The sequence below is a fragment of the Taeniopygia guttata genome, chromosome 10, assembly GCF_048771995.1.
Source record: "Taeniopygia guttata chromosome 10, bTaeGut7.mat, whole genome shotgun sequence".
In the NCBI taxonomy this organism is placed as follows: Eukaryota; Metazoa; Chordata; class Aves; order Passeriformes; family Estrildidae; genus Taeniopygia; species Taeniopygia guttata.
In genome coordinates, this window is record NC_133035.1 from 7032114 (window position 1) to 7055864 (window position 23751).

The 23751-nt window shown below is 37.2% G+C and overlaps 1 protein-coding gene across 1 annotated transcript in view; it reads right to left on the minus strand.

The window, feature by feature from the left end:
* The window catches only part of LIPC (lipase C, hepatic type), a 53845-nt gene that overhangs the window by 9068 nt on the left and 21026 nt on the right, over window positions 1–23751 (minus strand). Inside the window, exons 3-5 of the mRNA XM_032750181.3 lie at window positions 5305–5504; window positions 3929–4108; window positions 1426–1543 (exon numbers count right to left, since the gene is read on the minus strand). Of these exons, the coding sequence (XP_032606072.2) occupies window positions 1426–1543; window positions 3929–4108; window positions 5305–5504 (498 nt within the window). The remainder of the gene's footprint in view (window positions 1–1425; window positions 1544–3928; window positions 4109–5304; window positions 5505–23751) is intronic.

Consider the following 23751-nt stretch of genomic DNA (forward strand, 5'->3'; position numbering starts at 1 on the left):
GTATTCAGAGAAATAATAGTCCACTTAGGGAGTCTTGTTGATTTTTGTTTTCTGGACTTTTTTGCACAGTGGTCTTCTTGGTTGGGGATTGATTTAGGAAGAGAACTTTCTGCTTAGTTTAAAGTTGCATTCAGCTTTGAGGACAAGCTTCTAAATTTGATATTCTTCAGTTGGTATTGTGGACTAATATCGTTGCATAGATATAACCAGACAAGACTAGTAACACAGGCAGGAAGTAGGGAAGTCCCACAAAGACCCACATTCTTTTGGGCTTCAATAACTTATCACTATCCATTTTTGGAACTTATTGTTACAAATCTGAAAAGCTTTTGCTGAAGAATGCATATAGCTGTTACAGTCAATAATGTGCTCTAAGTGTTTTTTTGCTTATCCTTTTTCAAGGTGTTATGTTCCTATAAGGTTTGAGCAAACAGTGCTGGGGAACAAATATCATGGCACATTTTGTAAAATCAGCTTCTTGGCATGCAGGCACTGCCACAAGAACTGATTGGGTAACAGACTGTGGTATGTGGCAATGTATCCAAGATCAGAATGGTGACTGCAAAGTACAGCCATGAGTATTTGCCTCACTCCTAAGTCTGATTAAAGTAAAATGTTTTCTCTGATAAATTAAAGGTAGCTGATGTGGGTCTTGTGTAAAATGCACTTCTGTTTTCATTTTGTTTGGGGTTTTTTTAAGCTCTCACTGTGTATTAGGTGTATATAGTGTATCAATAATATTATATTTTCATTACACTCATAATTAGTACACTTACAAAACATTACAGAAGGTTCAAAAAGTCACTAGTCAATCAAGTGTTAGGCTTAACTTTGTTTACTTTAAGCATCTACTAGGGGTACTCCAATGATATGCTTCTTGTAAAATGTAATCCAGAGCTCTCATTTTTGCCACAGGAGAACTGTTTGGAATTCACTACATGGGCACTGTCCCACAATTGAAAGCTCAAGCACAATCAGACAATTTCCTTAATATATGTTTTTAATTACTTGCTAACAATGAACAGTATTTTAATGACTTTGGGTCAAGACAGTGGCTAAAGATCCAAGGTTAGTGGCTAACGTTTAGTTTAAAGCATTACTGGAAATGGATAAGAGCTAAATTTAAGCAACCTGCAGCTTGAGTCTTTGGTTTATGATTTCTAGTCCCTATGCTTGTGTATTCTTTATGTCACAATTAGATTGAGGTAGAAGAGATCAAAGGTAGAAATGCTACGAGACCTAATTTTCAAGAATATTTTAATTAAGTTTTCTAAATCTAATTTCTAAACCAATGAGATGAAACTTCTAAACTGTGCTGAATATTGCTATTCAACAGCTATTTGTTGATATGACATTGCTATGTCAAATATCTTCATAACTTGATTCAGTTGACTATTACTTTTCTTACAGGTATAAGTCTTTTACCTGTAATTCTTCCAATCTTTTTTGTACCATTGATAAAACTTCCAGCAAATCCTGAAACATGAGCTCCCAGACTGTATCCAATTAGATGAGCGTTGCTTCTGGAAAATTGAATGGATTCCTGGAAGATAGTGGAAACTTGATTTAAATGAAGAAATGTGAAAAGTAAACAGTGAAATATCTATTGCATGCTAGGAATACCGTGAATTATAACACAAGAAATTTGTATGTTGATGGTGGTCAAATGAGGTGCATGAATCATTCAGTAAATTTCTATTGGCTGAGTGTTATTTCTTGCTTCTCTTTCATGCAGCAGGAAAATGCCACACATTTGGGCTCTGCCACTTATCTTCTATGCACAGGAAAAGCATCAACTCAGTGGAATTGTTGTTGTCAGGCATTTGATGCAGATGTTCATTGCCTTTTGTCAGCAGCACTTGGCTTTCCTATGATTATAAAATGGATATCAGTTCTTTAACTTCAGGGTAAAATAATCCCCTATAAAAGGTGCCTTGGTTGTTTTGCCTGAGATACCAAGTACAAGCCAAACTAAAGGGATCAAAATATTGATCAGACATGTTAAATGATACAGTAATGATATTTCTTGTACAAAAACATGTGTCTGATTTGTAACAAACCTATTGAAGCAGAATTGCCCTGCTTTCTACCTAATCAATGCTATGTACATCTTAAGCATTTCACCTGAGCTGCAAAGTGTATCTGACTTGAAAAGAAAAATGTATGATGTTTTGCTTGCAGGAAAGGCACACCTCACATTTAATTTCTTTGTGGATGTTGCCTGTCCCAGTGGAGTGGCTGTGCAGTCTCAATACCAATCTCTTCTGAAGATGAGGTGAAACTTTGCAGACTTCTTGTGAGAGAGACAGCTCTTAGAAATCACAAGATCTGACCAATTTTTCTTGTCAGGTGATGCTGAAATGGATGCTATTGAGGCTGTTATTGATCATGCCCTATTAATTCTTGGAATAAGTGCACTAATATTTACTTATTGTTTATTCTTTATTACAATGTTGTGCGGCACTGCGGGTTTTGTTACATCCATTGAGAATCTTTGAAATAATTGTCTGCCTGTAAGCAGACAGAAGCATAGCAGAAAGATAGTTGTGGCAGTTTGAATGAAGGGGTTTTAACTGTTAAACTCTGGAGGAGTGCTACTCCATATGAGGAACATTTACTGGCTGGAGACACTCAGTGCTGTGAAAATTTATGGTATATTTAAATTCTTGAACACATCACAGTACAAGAATAATCATCAACAATACTAGAGCAAGGAGTAATTTATTCAAGCCTTGGTTTGTTTGTTGACACTGTGAAATCACAGAATGTCTTTATTGTTGACAATGTGATATGTCATCCTGGGAACTGATCAAATTCCACCATTTGATTCATTCCATAATTAAACAGCTTCAAAAAATTACTTTAGGCTCCAGGAAGTTAAGCTATATTTGACCAAGAGCTGAGGTTTCCCCTAATATCACAATGAAAAATAGTGACTGACTTTCCTGCCTTCTCGTTTGTGCCTCTTGTCCCTAGCTGGGTGTGGTATCTGACACCTTCTTCTAGCCCTGCCATTCCTGCTTAGGCCTTTAATGGTATTTGCTACAAACCTTTCAGCCTTGCAGTAAATTTCTCTTCCACCTTTCACTTCACTGTATTTAAAGTAATGTATTCAAAATTTCATTGTTAGCTGTATTATCGAAGCATAATTTTATTTCAAATTAAGTAGCTTAATGTTAGAGATTGATAGAATAAGAGTTGCTTAGAGTTCCTGGTTTGTATGAGTGATTCTCATTCTACTGTTTGCTTTCTGCCTTTTCTTGAATTGTGCTGTGCAGAGATCCTCTGCAGACTTGGCTGCAGCCTTTTCAATCCAGCCATGGCCACTGCTCCCCATGCAGCAGGAGTTTTGTGAAATAGTCACTGCATTCATCTGGCTCTGTCCTCACTGCTACCCCCATGTCATCTGCTTTGTGAAGCATGTCTGTCCTCTTGAAAGGTCTCCCTTTACATTCTGCACTTCTAAGCCATTATTTTATCCTAATCTTTGGGAAACTGCAGCAAAAATCAGATGTAGTGTCGGGATTGAATTCTGCATTAAAAGCAGAAGTTGAGCACAGATAACAAACTCATTTTCCTGTACTTTTATGTCTTGCAAATGATGATTGCCTGTTTTCTATGTATGGAACAGTGTCAGCTGCCTACACACATGCTAATGGAAAAGTCAAAGTAGCAGGAAACTATCTCACCTCAAAAGATACATAAACATATTTTCATAAACAAGACCACTTGCTTTGACCTCCTGCATGACAAAAGTTTTACAAAGTCATATGAAAGTTTATGAAAGAAAAATGTGCACTTCATAAAAAAAAAGTGAGTGATGGAAAAGAAAGCATTAGCAAGCGCAATATTTCAGAAAGGTTGTGAAAGTATAAGAATAAGTAAATACATCTTTTCCAGAGAAACAGGCTGGTCTGGCAGTTCTCACCTCCAGCCACTCCAGGAACTGTGCGATCTCTCGTCCTGTGGTGCGTGTGTTCTGTACGGCAATGGGATAGTGCTGGTGAGCCAGTGTGAGCCAGTCTGCAATGATCACGTTCACTGGCTTATGATGAGACTTCAGAGCTGCTGCCATTTTCCAGATCCAGCTTTCTAATATCCCATCCACCTGTCACAGTTGGAAAAAAAAAAAACCAACCGAAATAATAAGAAAACCATTGTTATGGGAAAGCAGTCTCTGCCAAGTATTTGTTGAGAAAAACATAAGGAAACAAAAACCACAGTATGAACAGGGAGGGATTAATGCTGAGAACTATATTTTAGGGACCCCAGCCTGCTTCAGTGCTGAGAATCTTTAGGTTTTGGTGGACCAAAAAATATGAGAGTAATATAATAAGGGTATAATAGTGTATATTTTGTAATAGGATCTCTTATAAGTCAAAATGATGTCTCCAAATACTGTAACTCATCTGGAGATAACTGTTAAAAAGTACTGGTTAAAAGACAGACAGAAATGCCCATCATTTGAGGAGGGTGTAGGTTTTGAACAATTTTTTTTTTTTTTTTTTTTTTGGTGAGGCTTGGCTTTTATTTACTAAGGGAGTTAAATGTATCTCTCTTATTTGTTAAGGGAGTTATGTGCATCACGGGGGGTGTTCAAAGATCCTCTGCATATTTGCAGATGTGCAAGAAAGATCCATTGTGCCATCTTATGTGATTCCATTGGTTCTATGAGAATTTAAGGATCTCTTTAAATTACTTTGTTTCTTATCCTGCCTTTCCTTTTGTTTCTTTGCCAACTGAGAAGCTGATGAAAAGTCACTCTTACTATTGGCATGCTTTTTAGAAAGCTTTTTTTATGGTGACTTGGTTTTTTACAGTTTAACTGGAAGCAGTTCAGTAATAATTAATTGATATTGAAGGCTTTGCTTTAAAATTAAGGGACTTGTGGAGAAGTTCTTTTTAAAGGTCTATCTGTGAGAAAGATGTGGGGATATTGTGGCCACTTTTCAAGAAGTCTGTAAATATCTGGCAGTGAACATATCAGAGAAATGAAACTGGTGTTCTTCTCTCCAGGGCATAGCACATTAATTCAGCTACTTGTTCAAGCTCTGCTGGCTCTAAACCAGGGCTGAATTCAATCCTTGGCATGGGAGCTCCATGTGAAAAATTGCTCATAGGCTGTTCCTTCAGAATTTGTTGGGAATATCCACTTTGTATTTTTTCTAGCCATGATAGGTACCAGTGAAATCTATCATCTTTGTATCACAACCTTACTTCTGAAGTTGCTTCTGTAGCATGATGAGAAGGAAAGTATATCAAATCAGATGTAGTAAGAATTAAAAATAAAATGGGAGTTCATACCGACCAGCCATGGACTATCATCACCAGAGGAAGAGAGGCATTGAAACGGCATTTGTCAAGAGTCTCCAACTGATTAACAAAAATCTGGCAGCTGCCTTCAGCTCTATCTGTATAGAGTCGAAATCTGGTTTCTAAGTTTTGCTGATCTTTCTTTCTTGTAATGTATCCACTCCATGATCCCAGTGCCTCTGAAATGAAATCTGTGACAACAGTCTTAATAGGATGGAATTGAAAGCCTGAAAAAGTTACTAGTGCAACATACTTTAAAAAACAGTAAATTAGTAAGCTTGAAACTCTTCCTGTATTTAATTGTTGCTTGTTCCAGCTGGGCCTAAGCTGTACATTTTGGGTCAAAAAAGTGATCTCTTTCAAAGTCTGAGATGGTCTAGATGTGCCTGTGAGTCCCTCTGTGTGAACTGTAACAGTTACACAGGAATAGTGATCTGACTGCTGTGGGCCTTTATAAATGCACATGGATGGTAAGATCGCAGTACAGGTGTTACAACTTGACCATGGAGTACATGCACAGACAGGAACATTCAGAGGCTCTTATCTCTGCAGAGCATTTCTGCTAATGTGCATTTGCTAGTAATTGCTGAGCAAGCATCATTACACTAAAATAACAATTTTATTCAGTTATAACTCCTTAGAGATCTGGGTGACTGCTTAAAACTATTAGACCACATAATACTTTTTTTTTCCTCTGAAAAGGCAAGATGAAATGTTTTTATTTTAGCTGTAATATTTTTGATTATTTTGTTTTTAGGTAAAATAGCTTGGTGCATTCAGGACAGCATTTTCAGAAATGTCTGTTAAGTAAGAAAGTGTCGTCAGTGTAAACTGTGGTCTTAAAACATCATAAACTTAGAAGGAAAACACATTAAATATAGAGCAATTGCAGAAAAATAGAGTACAATAAAGCAGAAGCTTACAAAAAGCACCTTGTGACATGCAAGCCTTTCTAGTGAGACTTCACCGTATTTATTTAGCTGAAAAAACTCCATATAATAAATATCACTTAAACTAGAAAAAATGGGGATTAGTAGAAGAGAAGGTGTGATGAACTAGGTAAGAAAGAGGTTACTGTTTCTAGTATTGGTGAGGAAACATTTAGATTAGAGAGGTTTTACTACTGGAGTTCTTTTGGGACAGTTTTTTGGCTAATCTTGTTTTAATATTTCCATTAAAGAAGCAGCAGGAAAGGTACAAGACTGACAAGACATGAGAGGCCCTTGCTAATACTGTGAAGACCAAACCATTAAACATTAAGAGCTAGATGACAATTTGAAAATACAGCAAGTGAAACTGGTAGAAATTTCTTACTATGAAGTGCAGGGTCATATAATTGATAGGATTTTCTCTATAAATGGGACACATAAATAGGAAGTGACACAAAGATAAAACTTGACTGAAGTAATCAATAACAAAACTGACCATAAGTCACTGCTATCATTTGACTGTGAGAAAGGAAAATATAATTCCAAGATGCATTAAGGTAGATGGTTTTGGTAGGAAGAGAGGATGTCAGTTGCAGTAAAGGCAGTTGTTAACCACATCCAGACCAGTGTGCATAGCTCTTGTTGCCAGGCACATCTGTGAGAAAGACGTGGGGAGATTGTGGGCACTGTAAATATTTGGCAGGGAATATATCAGAGAAATGATACTGTTAGTTTCATTTCAAATGAAATTTGTGGTTCAGGTGTTACCAATTCCATCAATTCCAGCTGCTCATCAGCACCACTGAGGTGGTCAGGGAGGAGGCTTTTTTTTTAATTAGACCCAACAAGAAATGAAATATTACTGGAGGTGAACTCAAATATTTTATTCAATGAGAAGTTAAAATTATTTTTGTTGCAGCATCACTGAAATTAGTTAAATTTCAGTTCTTATTTTTCTTGCGTAGAAGTTCCTTAATAAAACATTGATATCAGAAAAATTTTATTTTGTCTTCTAAGACAACACATATTTTCTTTTTTTTTTTTTTTTAGACATTGAAACTCTTACTGTAGATGTTTTTAGAAAATATCTAAAATCATAGACTATTAATTTCTGTATTGTATCTGCAAATCTATCCTGGGGTTCTGTGATGTTGTATTGATGAGATTTTGGTAGTTTACAAGAACTTGAGATTCATTTATAGGGGAGTCTTTATCCTGCAAATGTGTGTTGTGACATGAACCTCTCATGTTTAAATATCTGCAGTAGTAGTATCTTGTGATGCACAATGCAAATAACCCCAGTGTGGAAGTGTTCTGGGTCTAGGTCAGACTGTGGTTTTGCCACATCAGTTCTGTTACAGACATTATTCAAGGTTTAATTTCAGTGTAATGATAAGGCATGATAGAACAGCATATTTCGTTTGTTTAAGTGCATAGCAATTCTGGCAAGAAAACTCCTAAACTGACCTGCACTGAATGTGCACTGTTTTCTATTTGTTGCTAATTATTGTTCATTCCAAAGAACAGGCAATGTTATGTTTCACAGCTGGGAAACATTGAAGAAATCTATTCAGCCTTGTACAAGAGTTGGAATTTAAAAAGCTTCAAAGTTACAGAAGGTTTGGTTGATAAAATTTGTAGCTTCAGTGTCTAACATTTTCCTTTCAGTACACTTTTAACTGCCATAGGACTGTCTGATCACTTCTCCCTACAATGTCCACTTTAAAAAACTTCTGTTTAATTTTTTTTTCCTCAAGCAGAGGACTTAGTTTCTGAAGTAAGTAATATCAGGAAAGGGTGAATCTACGTAACTGAAAATCAGAAAGAGCTTTAATGATATTGATATTCTTATTGTCTGGTTTGTTCAGCCTTTGGTGAGTAGTCTCTACACAAAAATAAGCATTGTGTTCTATTATTAGCACAAAAAGGAAAACAAACAAAAAGTAGCTTGTGCCTGTTCCATTGTACACATCCTTTCTTTGTTTAATGCCTTGTTTTCATTTTCTTTTTGCTCTCTCAGTGTTTGTGCAATGCAAAGGCGCTTTGTCAATCTGTACTGTTTGTACATAGTACAGAAAACAAGTCTGATAAAAAGCTGTTTTCATTAGACACTGGCTGGAAAGTGCTGTGGTGCTTTAGTGGCTGAGCGTTGTTTTGCTGGTAAATCTGGGAGAGAGGATTAAAAATATTTCTTGAACTTCTTCTTGGCTGTCAAAAGTTAGAAGTTCCTATAGGATCAGAGGTGTTATTCAACAAGGAACTGCTTCGATCTGTTAATTTGTGTAATGACTTGGAGAAGGAAATGGTGTCTGAAGAGCCTGGCTTCCACAACAGACTCTTGCTGAAAATGTCATGCCAGTGACTCAGTGACATGGCCGCAGGGAACTGGGAACTTTCTTAGGTCAGTTTGCAAAAACAATACAATTCAACTGCTAAAGATTTCTTCATGGTAATTACAGTTAAATGTGCAGAGATCTCTCTGAGACACCAGAGAGTTTTGCTTTGGAAAAACACAGGTGAGCAGGTTGCTGATTAATTTCCTTTTTCTCAGAAGATCCTACTCTGACATGAATTCTTTCAGCAAAGGCACTGCAGTGTGGCCACACTGATCTATGTGCTTCCATAAATTACCTTCCCACAGAGCAGTGCACTAATCACGAGTGAGAAAGGCTATTGTCAGTTCTTGACATCCCAAAGTAGGTTCAGCCCTTTACCTTTACTTTGTATTAACAATATTTCTGTGAGGTGCACTACAGACTGAAGGCTGGGTTTGTAAACATCACTTCATTGCATCATAGCAGATTCTTGTAAAATGTTTTTGAGTTAGTTTTGGGCAGACAAACCAGAGCATTTTTACATTTGACCTGAGATAGTCATGTTTTCTTATTGAAAAGTAAAATGAAGAGAGATTCCCAGTTGAACAAAATAAGCAGGTTAATACAGCAGACTGACTTGGATTGAATCACCCCATAAGATAAGAAGGTGTTCCTAAATATAGAATTTTGGAGTCCCTTCTGAAATTTCCAGATGTGATAGCACTGCTTTAAACTTGTTAATGAAAACTCTACCAGAAACTAGACAAAGGTTTAGATGCTGCCTGGGTTTGAAACTATAAATATCCTATGCTTTTCTGGGGGAGAGATCCACAATAAAAATATATTTATGTATCATGTCTGATCAGATATAAAAATACAGCTACAAAATATCTGCTTCATAGCAGAAAAATTGCCTAAACATATAAAGTAATGAGGATTAAGTATAGTGGAACTATCTAGTGTTAAGAGCAAAACTTTAGTATTTTCTAAGTCATACACTATAAATTCATCTTACAGTACAGCATAAAAATTTTGAGTAAAATTGGCATTTCCAAGTAAGGAAAGTAGCTTTTCCGCTTAAGAAAAATAATGTTCAACATCCTTCTTCTTGTCATGGAACTTGGGTTGAAGAGGCTGTTTCAGTGGCTCTCCTAATCTTTAGACAATTGAAAAATTAATTAAGTAAATCTGAACAGAAGTTTAAATTTGGGCTGTTGGTGTGTTAAGGATACATGAAAATCACACAAGTTAGCATGTGAACACACGCTGCTATTTCCAGGTCCTGGCTCCCTGTGACCCCAGCAGCAGCTTCCCTTCATGGTCAGGAGAGGATTTGTCTGAGCCCTGATAAACCTCATGCATCTTTTGGGTGGCTTTTCCTGCTTACAGGGAAATGTTTCCAAGAGTACTTATGTGTTGTAATCATATTTTAGCATCACCAGTATCCATCATATTTCAGAAACAAGTGGTGCAACAATTCCCCAGAGAATTCTGTTGTGAAATTGAGCAAAGGCAGTGATGTGTTAATAAGTTTTGTTTGTGCCATGAAAAGTGGAGTATATCACAGATCTCCTCATTTCCAATAGCAAGATTTTTTTTGTATCACTTAAAAGAAGAGCTAATGTCTTGTCAGTATTCAAATGTCTCAATTTGACAAATACTTCTTGTAGAGCTTTTCTCTTTAGTTGATTTTTATTCTTCCTGTCACTTCAAGGTTTTTGGATGTCATAAACATTTGGATGTCATTGGTTGATAATTCCATCTCATGTAGTTCTTAGGAGAGAACTCTATAACATGTAATTTTCTTTTTGGGGCGGGGTGGGGAGAGAATCCTAGGCCTTTTTTAGGATTGCTCCTCAGTCCCAGTCAAAACTAAGGTTGTTGTGCTTAAATTTTTTCATATCCTCATATAATTTGTGTTCTCACTCTCCTTAACTATCTTCCATTTCTTACCTTGCCAAATGAAAAGCAGGTATCACTTAGCAAAGAATAAATGCGAAGAAAGCAAGAAAAAGCTTTGACAATTGGATTAAACATTAGCAGGTCTGTTTAAGAAAAAGACATTTTAGAAAAAGCTTCCCTTTCTCTTCAAGTTTAAATGAATGATGAGGTTAGATATGGGTAGGTATTAGATGAATAATTAGATTCTCTGTCTGAAAAGTATTCTGAGCTTTCATTTCTTGTTTCTCTTGTCCTATGCATGCATACAGGCATGCCAAAGGTGAGTTAAACTCCCCATGAGTGTAGTTTGTACCCAAACAACCACAGAGGGAGAGTAGAGATGATTACCTAACTGTTGTTAGCCCTCTGGTAACACACTTTTAACCCTCTGTTGGGAAATCCAAGAGGAGAGCACATAAAATTGCACCTTTCATACTGAATGTCTTCTCTCTGTGTGTCCTGGCTTTCAAACCATCCAGGCAGTGCTACTGGGAGGTGGCATTAGTGAGCCTTGACATTGGAGAAGGATGTCTGGAAAGAGGCCTGTCCAAAATTCACTGGAGCCACTACTGAGGCAATGGCACCTTCAGGGGAGGTGTGTGAGGTGGTGGTCAGAAATCAGCTCTGTGCTTATCAGGGATGATTCTGGCTTTACTGTCATTTACCATGACAGTGCAGAGGATACCTTCTTGTTTTCTTTGAAAATCGGACCCATCTAATGTCTACCAGAAGCCAGATTTTGAATTCTTTACTAAAAGATGATTAACACTGGCAAATCTCTATTTTCTGGTGTTTAAATACTGCTGATCTTTCACAAAGTCTTTATTATCAGGCACTTCTCTCATGTTTTAAAGCATAGTGGTCTGAGAAAATCTGTAAAAACTCATCCTACTATTGAACAAAGGAAGGGTTGTTCTGTTCTGCTCTTCCTGGAACTCCCAGGTCTGTGTTCTATATTTAACTGGACTGTTGATAGGAGGGGTGGGGAATGGGGAAATTTTTCTGTAGATGTGAATATGAGCCTCCTTGTTAGAACTGTCAGCAGAGAACCATACCCCTATCACTTTCTGGTTGTTTTTATTCAGAATTAATTTCTGGTTACATGGAATTGGAGAAAGAGGATTTGATGTTTTGTTCAGTAATAGCAGAATCATATTTTTAAAGAAGTTGTTAAAATGTTAATAAGGGGTAGACGATATTTCTCTCTCTTTTTTAAAAAATTAGGGTGCTTCCTAAAGGAAAAGTCATTTGAAAAAAATACCCCGTATTGTGTTCATAGCATATACAAGAACTGTAAAATATATTCAGAGTATTCAGTACAGATAGTTGTTTAGTACAATTTGTTTGCTTGATGGTCTAAGATATAAAGGAGTGCAACCTACTTTCAGAAGTTGTTTATATAAAAAAATTTGGTAAAAGAACCTTGTCAGTTAATTTTGATTTATCTACTTATGTAGCCTGTGCTGCTGTTTATTTGAAATTGCCTCTCCTGGATGAATTTAGTCAAGTGGTAGAGGAAGGAGCTATTTCAGTTCCTTGGTGCCTTAATTTGGGAGTATCTGGGGATCTGGAGAATAAAATGAGAACATCAAACAAAAGTCTTGCTAGAAAACCTTGAACAAGATAGCAAACCAGATCAAATAGCATGTTTTGGTTCCACTTGCTGTTGTGTGTCTCAGCTATTTAGAGATGTATCTCAAGTCACTTATGATTCAAATAATCCATTTCTATTTAATGCCTTCAAAAGAGGGAGAAATAAAATGCAGTGTAACATGTCCTTTAAAAGGAAAAATAGCAGGTTTTCCTTTTGCTTTCCTCTGATTTATTTATTTATTATTTATTAGAGCATGTATTTTTTCCTTCTTCCTGAAGTTGTTTTTCTGTGATTGGTTTTGAACACTGGGTTGTTTCAAAATTCTCTAAAGAGCTGCTTCTTTTTGATTCCTGTGCCATACTGTTTTACTCTTTCTCTTCCATGTAAAACCCTACTTGCTATGTGAAATTCCAAAACTTATTTTTCACATCTCCTTTATTTAGAATCAGGTATTGAAGTGAAGGTTAGAACAGAAGGCGAAGAAATAACACCCACCCTCCAAACTGTTAACTGTGCTTTTCTCTTTGTATATCAGGTGAAAACTTAATGGAAGACTGTTGATTCTCAAAACTATTTTATTGTCTGAATAAATTAGATCAATACATTTTCCTCTTTTCTATCCTTCATTGTGACATAATTTGTAAATATAATTTAAATCTCCACTAAAAACATGAGTTTAAATACAATAATCAATAAACTTGTGAGATTGTTGTTGCAAGGAACAGGAAAACCAGTGCTCAATGAAAGCAGCAGTGCCCCTTGAGAGCTCAGGTCTGTCCCAGCAGGAAAATGCATCCAAATGTCTCTCCTCTCTTTAAAAGTGTGCAGGAGGAGGCACCAGCCACACAACTCACATTGTTTGTGTGATGACAGACACACTGTCCTTTTAATTGTCTTATCCAAAGCCAAATACTTGTAAATACGAGCCCTTAAGTGCTATTTGTATAATGCAGAATTCCTAAATTGAAGTTACTGCACCAGTGCTTTAATCTGACCTAATCTGAATTTCTTAACCAAAGTCCTGGATGATGAAATGATTCTCCTTGAGACATGTAGTTAATCTGTGGAATTCCTCATTGGGTGTGATGTGGGAATAAAGCATTTGTGTAAAGCTGCTTGGAAACTGGAAGTGCCTAAGAGAAATTCAGTGAGGATTACTGAGCACAGCTGTGCTTTATCAGGAGATCTGGGAGCTGGGAATGGTTGTTGACCTGGGGGAAGTGCTGTGTGTATAAATTCTCCCTGCTGAGTGTGCACCTACTTTTGGCAGCCACTCTTGAGGGTTGAACCAGGGAGGGCCTGGGTTTCATCACATCAGCTACTCTTATGTTTGATGTAGAACTCTACCTGGCATTAATTTTGACTTACATTTTGGCTGGTTCTTAAACAACTTGTGAAAAATAACAGCTTTTGGAAAATGTGTCCATTGTAACCTTTTAATTCCTTTTCACATCCAGATTATCTGTGTTAATATTTGCTGTTCAGAATTATTAATTATCTGGAAATAGTTGTTAATTTCAAGTAACTAAAAATAATGCTGAAATCAGGATTGACCAACAGCATATTTAGGCTACTTTATGTTGAAATCTTTGAAGTTTGAATTTGCAATTTTGTTGCTGTTAATTTTTTGGCTTTTTATCTAGTTTGGGCTGGAAAATGTTCTTGGGATATGAAAATATTATCCTGCTCAGCTCTTAAAAAGTCAAGTCAACTTTTACCCTGGAAGAGATGGACAAGAGGCAAACAGGAAATCTAGATAAAAGGATTCAAAACTGTGTGTGCATTTGCTTATAACATCAACATTTAGAATGTTGTTTTTCTCAGTTTAATTTCCGTGGGACCAGGAGAACACCTCTATTACTTATGTACATAGCCCTTGGAGCCATTTCCCATATGCTGATACTCTCATGACAGGTGCAAATTTTGATTTTAAAAAAATAGACTGTCTTGCAATAGATAAGGCAGTTTTCCAGCTGTATTTTAAGGTAGCTATCCTGGAAGTGGGAGTTCATTTTCTTCTGATGGCCTTACTTTTTGTATTGTGATCTTGCAGTGAAATCACTTTCCTGGTGCCAACTTGGAAATTAGAAATTCCAAGTTATGGAATTTCTGACTTATGTCAGAAATTCAGCATGATTTCTGGGTCACAGCATTCCATATTCTGAGGAGAAGTTAAATATATGCACCAAGAACATGTGTTTGAAGTTCAGAAAAACACAAAACCAGAAGAATGAGAAAAGAGAAACATCAGCATCTTTAGAATATTAGCACAGGAAGGCATTACTGAGTAAAACTCACTTGCTGGGCCATGGGACAGCCCTGCAGGGCAGGCTGCTGGATAATAGATTTGTTCCCTGGAAGGCAGAGCTGAGCTGAGGGCGTTGGGTGTACAATAGTCACATGTACAACCAACCTTGTCTGCACAAAGTTAGTGAACTGTTTATTTACTTATTGTTTGGGTTTTGTTTATGAATTTTTGGTAGTGGCTATTCCACCAAACTCTCCTGGTGAATATTTATGCTTGGCAGCCTTCTGGTGCTTAGAAAGAGACAAATAACTGTTTCAGTTTGTAGCAAGGCAGGCCCAGTAGGGCCTGGAAGATGATTGAGTGTTGCAGTGGAAAGGAGGTAAAAAAAAGAAAGTGGATACTCAAACCTTAAGTGGGGGAATCTGCCTGGGTTGAGTGTAATGAAATCTCAGGCTACCAAAGTAGCCTTTGTTCTATTCAGGGAATAGGACTAATCATCCAAAAATCTCAGTCTGAGTGAAGACTTGGCATCTAGTCCCTTAAAATTTTTCTACTTCCAAGAAACCTGTGTCTTAGAGGAAATATTGGGAGAATTTTAAAGGATATGATCTATTTTGCTTTAATCTCCCTCTCCTCCCATTCTTCTTGTCTTCTTTTCTCTTGCCTCTCCAATAAGTCCCTGTTTTTTTCCATTATGTCTTTTGATTGTTTTAATTTATTTTTTTTTTAATAATAGAATTGTTTTCTTTTGCTGTTTGTGTCTGAAAGCCTTAGTTAAACCAAAGTAACTGAGGGGAAATCCTGTTTTTGCAGCAGATAACAACTTTTTGCTTTGACAAGCACTAGGTGTGTTCATCTAAGCAAGAGTTTGATGATTTCACTGATACAGTATTAAAAGGCTTTGATTATTTTAAGTGTATCCTGAATTTCTCCAAACTGATCTTTTACAGTAGATGCCTGTAGATATTTCTTCTAAAACCTCTGCAGTGCAGATTGTTTACAAAAGTTATTTCCACGCAATTCTGTCTAGAAATTAGACTTTTTATCAAATACTGAATGAATTTGTTTTTCTTACTTTAAGAGGAAGAGGAATTTACTGGGGACATATTTTAAATACCTTCTGTGTACAGAACTGTCATGCTGTCATACATTACTGTCATGCAATTTTTGTTACAATTTTCCTTGTATAGGTGAGCCCAGAGTATAAAAATTGCCATCACTTGAGCCCTAGTTCACAAGGAATTTCTCAAGTACGTTTCTTTAGTGCTCTAGTACAGCTCTCTCTTCTGGTAAAAGGGGCCTCACAATGGTGTCCTACAAAGATTTGTCTCTGTAAGTTTGGAGTGAGCCATTATTAAAATGGGCAAAGTTGTTGCTGAGTTCTGCAAGCCTTTCCAGGAGTCCTGTGAAAACTAGTTCAGAAGATACCATTTTGTGGAATACTTGATACTATCTGCATAGTACAATGCAAAGTGCTACTGAAAATATTAACAGTACAGAAGACTTTTAATAGAAGTTTTATCCCTTTTACCCATAACGCTGGATACCTTTGTACATTGTGATTCCAGTCATAGGGAAAAAATATATAAAATGATAAAAACTGCTTTTTAAAAGTCATGATGCTAAGGTCCAGTGAGTTAGATTGCTAGACATGTGATTTGTGTTTCACTCAAAGCCTTAAATCTCAATTTCAAGCGAAATAAAGCTGCCTCTTGGCAGCACTGCAAGGGCACATAGTGCTGCAATTTTAACGTATTACTGCTGTGACAGGGAGAATTGAATTTCTGGGCCTCTGGCAGTATTTGAGGTTTGGGTGCAGAATTCCAAATTTGAGAAGGGCAGAGAAAAAAAAAATTGTTTTATTTTGTTTCCTGGTAAGTAACTTCAAAATTTGTAGGTTTTTAAGGTGTTCTGGGACCAAAACTCTGGAAACCAGTAGAAGTAAATATGTATTAGAGGTTAGCAAAGTAGTGCTATGTAATAGTATAATGCTCTGTCAGAGTATAATTTGTAAGATAATTATATAAATTACATAGCTATAATGGACAATTTTGAACAGTTGTGTAAAGTGCATACACACATAGAAAGTGTATATTTTAAAATTTGTATACACAGTTGTTAAATGCTGTTTATAAATACTACAATGTTTGCATGCACTTGATAAAGCATATGACATTTCCCTCATTATTAAAGCATTTAATGTGAATGAAACCTTACGTTGGGCATTTGTCTTAGAAGATTCAAGTGTTTAATATTCAGAAACCATATACATAAAATATCCAATTTCTAAATCTTTGCTGTGCATCTGTGCATTGCTGAGCACTTTTTCCAGGCCCAGAGCATGGTTCTTAATGCAGATGAAGGACATGTGAGCCAAACAGCTGCAGGGGGTTGGATAACCTTCAAAATGCTTCAAGGCATGACTCAACCACTAATTTTCAAGATATATTTCAGTTTTTTTTTCTGGACCATTCAGTATCGATATATTTCTGACCAGATTTTAGAGTGTCTCTGGTTCGATCTGCTATTTCAGTTCCTGTAGTCCTAGGTATTTTAATTTTGCAATAGTATGTCACATTGAATGAAAAATTTTAATATTCATTTTCAGTTGGATTATTTTTTATTTGTATAGGGTTTTTTAGCAGTTGTAGACTGACATGAACCAAACTGAGAAGATTTAAGTTGGTCTCCACATCAAAATCACAATGTTCCAAAGTGAACAACAGTAGGATTGTTAATGTATTTGATTTTTAGGATATCTGAAAGCACACATAACTAAACCTATTGTGCTAAATCTATTGCCAAATATTTGGGAAAATCAGTGTTATGATCTGCAAGTATTATTTGGAAATTTGGAATTCTTGTTCCAAAAAGTGTCTCCCAGTAATTTGCACTAAGCAGGAGTGCAGAGTGAGTGAAAACCAGAAACAGACGAAGGGTTCTGCAGGGGTAGAATAACCCAGGGATGTTTCTGTTTATGCTGGTTTTAATGTGTGAATAGGAAATGTCAGTCTCCCTGTCAGTCAAACCCTTTTTGTGAACAACATATTCCTGATGCTAAATACTATAGTTCAAGCAAAAATACATATTCCGCGCCCCCCCCCCCCCCCCCGCATTTGATTTGTTTTTCTACTTGGGAGGAGGTTTTATTTTATATCTAGTTTCCATACTTCCTTATTTCATCAGCTGCCCTTGCTCATTCTCTTTAGACTTTCCACCTTCACAAGTTTATGAATATCAGAAGATAAATCATTCCCTGGAGTTTCTTTGATCTCTGCTTGTGATGTCTTGATGAGAAATTTATCATAAAGTAGCTGAACTATGAATGAGTTGTTGAAACTTTTCACACATTAGATTTGCTGGTGGATGTTTAATGAAGCACCCTTGTGTTCTATCACCAGGAGCTGTGCAACAGAATCCAGCAGGACAGCACCATGGAAGTGTGCTGAGGCCAAGTTTGCTTTGCTTTGCAAAGCAAAGCAAAATGGATCTGTTTTAATGGAAAAAAAAATCAACAAGCATGGGCAATGTTAAATTTTACTATAAGCTTGTGGTGGTTTTAAGTTTGAAGTATTAAACCTTTCCAAAAGGAGTGTCTGTTTTGCTAAATCAGGCCTCATCTTCTAGGAGTAGGGATTTTGATTGTGATATTTGCTGGGATTAAAACAGAACAATCCTCTATAAATTTAAAGATGAGAATGGAATAATTAAAAAGCCTGCAAAATTCTCTCTGAAGAGATGAATTTAAAATATTGTGAGCAATGTGAAGAAGAAATGGATGTGTTTATGCTACCTTGTTCTTCCTAAATGTTAATTTTTAGATTGAGCCTATCTATATTCTACTTGTGTTTTAAGATATTAATTTAACAAGACTTTCTGGACTAATATAAATAATCCATGTAATGTACATATTAGTACAGCAGAGTAATTCCCCTAAATCCAATAACGGGGAGTTGTTATTTTCATTCTAGTTGTACCTAGAGGCCTGTTCAGGATAGGAATCCCATTGGGCAAATACTACCAACCATCCAAGATTAGGGGATCAGTTTTTGTTCCCCTGGGAATCAAAATGATTTAGCAGAACTTTTTATGAATCTGACTTGTGTCATTTTCATGTCCTTAAACTTCACTTCTGGGGTCTTTAGGTATGCATTCCTCTAAATTAAATTTATATTCTTAACTCTTCAACTTTATAATCTTACATCTTTAAGATAACCTTATGTGTTAGGCTGACATATTGGGGCTAATTTAAAATGAGGATGTGAGACTGGATGTAGCAGACCCCAGTGGGAGCAGGCACACAGGGCTGAGAGTGGAGGCATGGACAGTGGGCCTCTGCTGTTCCTCAGGGTGCTGTGGGCACTGCAGCTTTCCAGGGGCTGAGGGTCCCTGCTGAGCTTTGCTGTGCAGGGATGCTGTGCTGCCTCTTGTAGGGTGCTGTGACACCAAGCCTTGTCAGGCCCTGCACTGTCAGACCTTGCTCTGTAGGCACATGAGACTTAGGAAGATTTGGCTGGTGAGGGAGGAACCCCAGCTCCCAAGGCAGGGCAGGTCCCAGGGGTTGTATATCCATTGAGGTGATAATAAGAAATTCAGAGGACCCAATTACCCATACCTGAGCAGTTCTGCCATGATTCTTGCACTCATTTAATTCAGTCCACTCAGCCAACATGTGAAAATGAATTTTTCTTTCTATTGGGTTAGTTTGCTGTTGGTTAGCAAGCTAAAAAGACTCCTGCAGAAACTGCATAAGTCAGCATAAGGAACAAGAAAAGAGATCACAGAAGTGATCAGGCAAATTCGTGCAAAACCTCCAAATGTGAAAATCAAATGGAAGCAGGGTGCATCCAAAGACTTAAGCAAAAGCTTTGTCACCCAAAAGCAATGATTGTAGAAAAATTTACATTTTAATTTACTCAAGATTGTTCTGAAAAATATCACAGCCCACTTAAACCTTTTCTTATTTTTCTATTAGCATAAGAAAAGGTATATTTGAAGGTACCTGAAAAGCTGGTTTTATAATCTCTGTATAGCACAGAGTATGTAGCCTCAGAAGTTAAAAATTCTCCAAATAGTTACAGACCAATTGTATTTGGGCAACAATGTGAAACTTCTAAAAGTGTCTGAGAAAACCTAATGAGACATTCCTCTGTAATGCTCCAGAGCACAGCACAGCCAAAAAGCCTTATGAATGCAGTGTGGGGGAAAGGGGCAGTTAGTTATCAATCCAGAAATGGCCATCTCACGTGCACCAGGCCAGGAGAGAGATCAGTGGCTCAGCTGAACAGCCAGATAGCCAATTTTGCTGCTTGGTGAGCAGCTGCCCTTGCTGAACACAGCAAACCTCCAAAAAGCACCAGGACCCTGTCAGAGTGGCAGATTTTCCAGCCCTTCTCTGCAAAGTATGGATGTGATACGTAAGGGTGTCAAGTAGCTGCATTAGGGCCCACAGTAGGAAGGGACAAAGCTGAACTGGGAGTTTGTGCCTGTAATTCTGTCAGCAGAGACACTCGATAGGGTGCAGCAGCAGCTGGGTACTGCTGCAGATCAAAGTATTGGAGCTCTGGTTCTCTGGGAATGGGGGGAGACAGCAAGAACTGGGGAGCCAAAAACCAAAGTGCACAAATATGGAGATTACCTTTCTGCATTGTTCTCTTAGCTACTCGAGTTTGTCAAAAGCTGCTTTACCATATTGTGCATAGGTGGTGCACATAACACCAGAGCTCATGCTTCTGACTTTAGTTGGCATGTTTTATCTAGAATCTGTCATATTTTGTAATGCAAAGAAAGTGGAACTGCCATTCATATGCAAAGAATTAAAGACACAAAATGGGAAGGAGCCTTGTGTAAAAGAGTAGTTAAAGGTTCTTCCAGAAAGCTTCTTTTTTTCACTATATATAAATTCACTTTTCAGTTTAAAAACATTTTTTTTTTCTCTTAAAAAAAAAACCAACACTTTTGTAACAATAGAAACAAAACTATTTGGCTGCAGACTTTCCTTTGTATGTAAGAACTTAAATGTGCTTTAGAGTGTAGTCAGATTATAGCACTGGCATCCTTGTCTGCATCCATCTGTATCAGCAAAGAGGTTACCACCTCCAGCTTTTTGTCACCTCCCACCTGCCAGAAATTGCCACCCTTACTGTTCTGTTGTCAATGCTCCAATGTTGCCCATTTGCTTCAAGGAAAATCATCTAGGTTGCCTCACATCACCTGTTTCAACTGTTTAAACTGGTCTAATTTATATTGCTTGAAGAAATTTGGGCATGTTTATGTGAACTGATCTCCTACAGGAGTTGGATAAAAGTGTTAGCTGGAAATGATAAAAGTGGATGGAGTGCTACCAGCAGTAATCCTCGACTGACCAAGGATGCTTGTTCATGGTCTGAGACATATACATGCAATCATTTGCTAACTTCTGGAAAACTGCCTTACTGATAGTTATTCTTCATTCCTTACACTTTCAAATGGAGATGAGGTGTATTGGCTTGTGTGTGATGCTCACTCAGTTTTATTGTGGACATTAGAATCTTTTCACTATAGTATAAAGATGCAGAAATTAGCTATAAATAGAGAGAACCCGTGCATTTTATTGTCATCTTCTAGCAAGCAATAATATCAATTTATCAAATTTTTGTACCCACTTTCATTAAACAACAGAAAGCTCTCTAATTATCCCAAGGCTTTCTTTAATCTCTAAGTCATTATTTGGTTTATCTCTAGTGACCAAACTGATAGTACAGTCAGAAGATAAACAGCACAGATAAACAGAATTATTTGCCTCTTCATGTCATGCCTGGAACACCAAGTAGGTAAATTTATTAGCCTTGTTATTTGGCACTACATTTGAGTTCAACCTAGAATTCTCAGAGCTAAGTTTTTACATAAAAACAAAGCTATAATAGTCATAGTTTATGTGGCTAAGTCACAGAAGGTGATAATGTATTATACACTGCCAGAACATTTTGTTTTCCATGTCTCCTCTCTCTAGTTCATTGCATAATTTCCTTTTCCCTCTGGTCCATCCCTTCAAAGCTCTGATCATATCCAGTAAACATTCATGTCAGATCCTAATTTTTAAAAACACATTGTGTTTAATATTTGCTTTGGAAAATATAGCCTCCTATTGCATTGTGCTGTTTATATGGACTGAGAAAATCTGCATGCCCAGATAGACATTTCAGATCTTCCCTGTCATATAGCAAAGCAACTAAATACAGCACAGTGACATGTCATGCTGCACATGGGACATTCATCCTGTCATCAGAGCAAGTTCTAGAACTGGAGACTCTCCAGCCTCTCTGAATGTCTTCATGACTTGACGCTGAAAAATCAAACCAAATCCATTGTCACCTCTGCTAACTTCATCAGCAAAAATCTGCATGATGCAAGAAGTGATCTCAGGGTGGATACTGCTTTTTAGGCTGGAATAATGTGAACAGTTCAGTGCCAGCTGCCAGCACTGCCTTTGTCCACAGCAGAGTCAGCTCCAGCCAAGTTTTTTCTCGTTCATGTCTGCATCTTGGCTGGAGAATGACGTTTCTGGTAAAAAATAGGAAATAAGCTGAACCCCACCAGCATACTAATGAACCCCAAATTCCCTTGCAGCTGCTGGTAGGCCAGTGAATGCTGCTGAATGAGCCCCACAGCACTGTGAGAAGGGGGCATGTGCCACAGTCCTCACCATCCAGTTCTCAGGCTCTCCTGGGAGAGCTGTTGAAAAACACAGACAAAAAAAACCAAAAAAAAACAGGAAAAGCCATTTATTCCAACGGGCCAACCATTTTCTTGGGCTTAGCAATGGCTCATAAGGGTAACAAAACCAGCATGGACAGTTGGACACTCAATTTTTAGTTAAGGAAATGTGCAACAACTGCATTCTGAGCTTTACTGACGGGGAATAAAGGTAACAGAAATATTCTGTGTCAATTCGCTGTTCTTGTGCTCTTCGTATAGCCACAAGGAGAGGGATAACGTGCATCCATACTGATATCTGGCACAATGTGGGAATTAATGATAACAGGGAGGCAAAGGTCTGTGCATCCACATTCCCTGGCACAGCACATCTGACTCTTGCCTGTGCTGCTGAGTTTTTCCTCTCAAAGATGCACATCGTGCACCTCAGTTGTAATAACTATAACTATTTTCTTTCTATTCTGTAATGAGAAAAGAAATGAACACAGGATGATTTTTAGGCAGGCAGTTATGGGTGTTTTGTTCTCCTTAAAAGCCAACACAGTATGTTTAATTTAAGAAAAACTGTTGTTCAAGATCAAAAAAATGTAAAATTTTTTGTAAATATTTCTCAATAGCAATTGAGAAACCACATTTCTTTTCCTGTTTATGAAAATGCTTCTGTATTTCTGCCAAAACATTAGAAAGGTACTAAATTAGTAATTTCTGTAATTATTTATTCTGTAGACTCTCAGTGATTAAAGTGACTTTACCTTAACCTAAAGAAAGAAAGAAAAATCAATAACTTCAGTCAACCACTGAGGGTGTGACAAGCCAGTGGAAGGTGCCAGAAGATAGTTTAGGATAATTTAATTATAGAAAGAAACCCCCAGTTTAGGCTGAGCTAATGGATGAAAGGAAAGTCAAGGGGAACTTTAAAGAAAAAAAGCTAAAACACTTCCACAACACCACCACTCCATCCCAATTTTAGTTCAGTGCCATGATTGTTGTCCTGCCTATTTTGAGTGTTCCTGGTGCAACCTGGACAATGCAGATAAAGGGAGAATTTCGAACCAGATTCAATGTGGGGCACACTTTGGCTGCTGTCTTTCACAGCAATGGGCAGCTACCTCTGTTCTGCACTTTCCAGGCATCATGTCTAATATTGCTGGTGGGACATTGTTGTGATTGCATTTAATGATTAAATTGACATTTTAGACTTTGCTGTTTGTCAGATTGGTGTGAGATTTTGGGGTTTTTTTTTGGTTTGTGGTGGTGGTGGTTTTGGTGGTTTTTTGTTTGTTTGTTTTTTGGTTTTTTTGGGGTTTTTTTTGGCCAATTGAGTTATCTTCTGGGGTTTGGTTTTTTTTTGTTTTGTTTTTGTTTTGCTTTTTTTTTTTTGAAACATGTCTCGCTGATAATAGATAATCCATATGCAACTGTGCTGATAGCTGGTGTATATTATTGCTTCTCAGGCCCTGTATCTATCAGCTGGAGATACATCACTTGTTTTCCATGGGGGCTGGCTCAGTTAGAAATGAAAGTGAAGCTCTTTGTTGCCTTATTCATTTTGTTTGCAGCACTGCCATAGGTTTTGTTCAGATTTATGGGAGACTGCCTAGACTAAACAACTTCCACTGCAAGCAGCAAAAATCATACTCTATTCAGTTCATTTTGAATTAGAACCATCTATTACCCCTCTACAGTGATTTTAATAACTCCCATATTTTTCTGCTA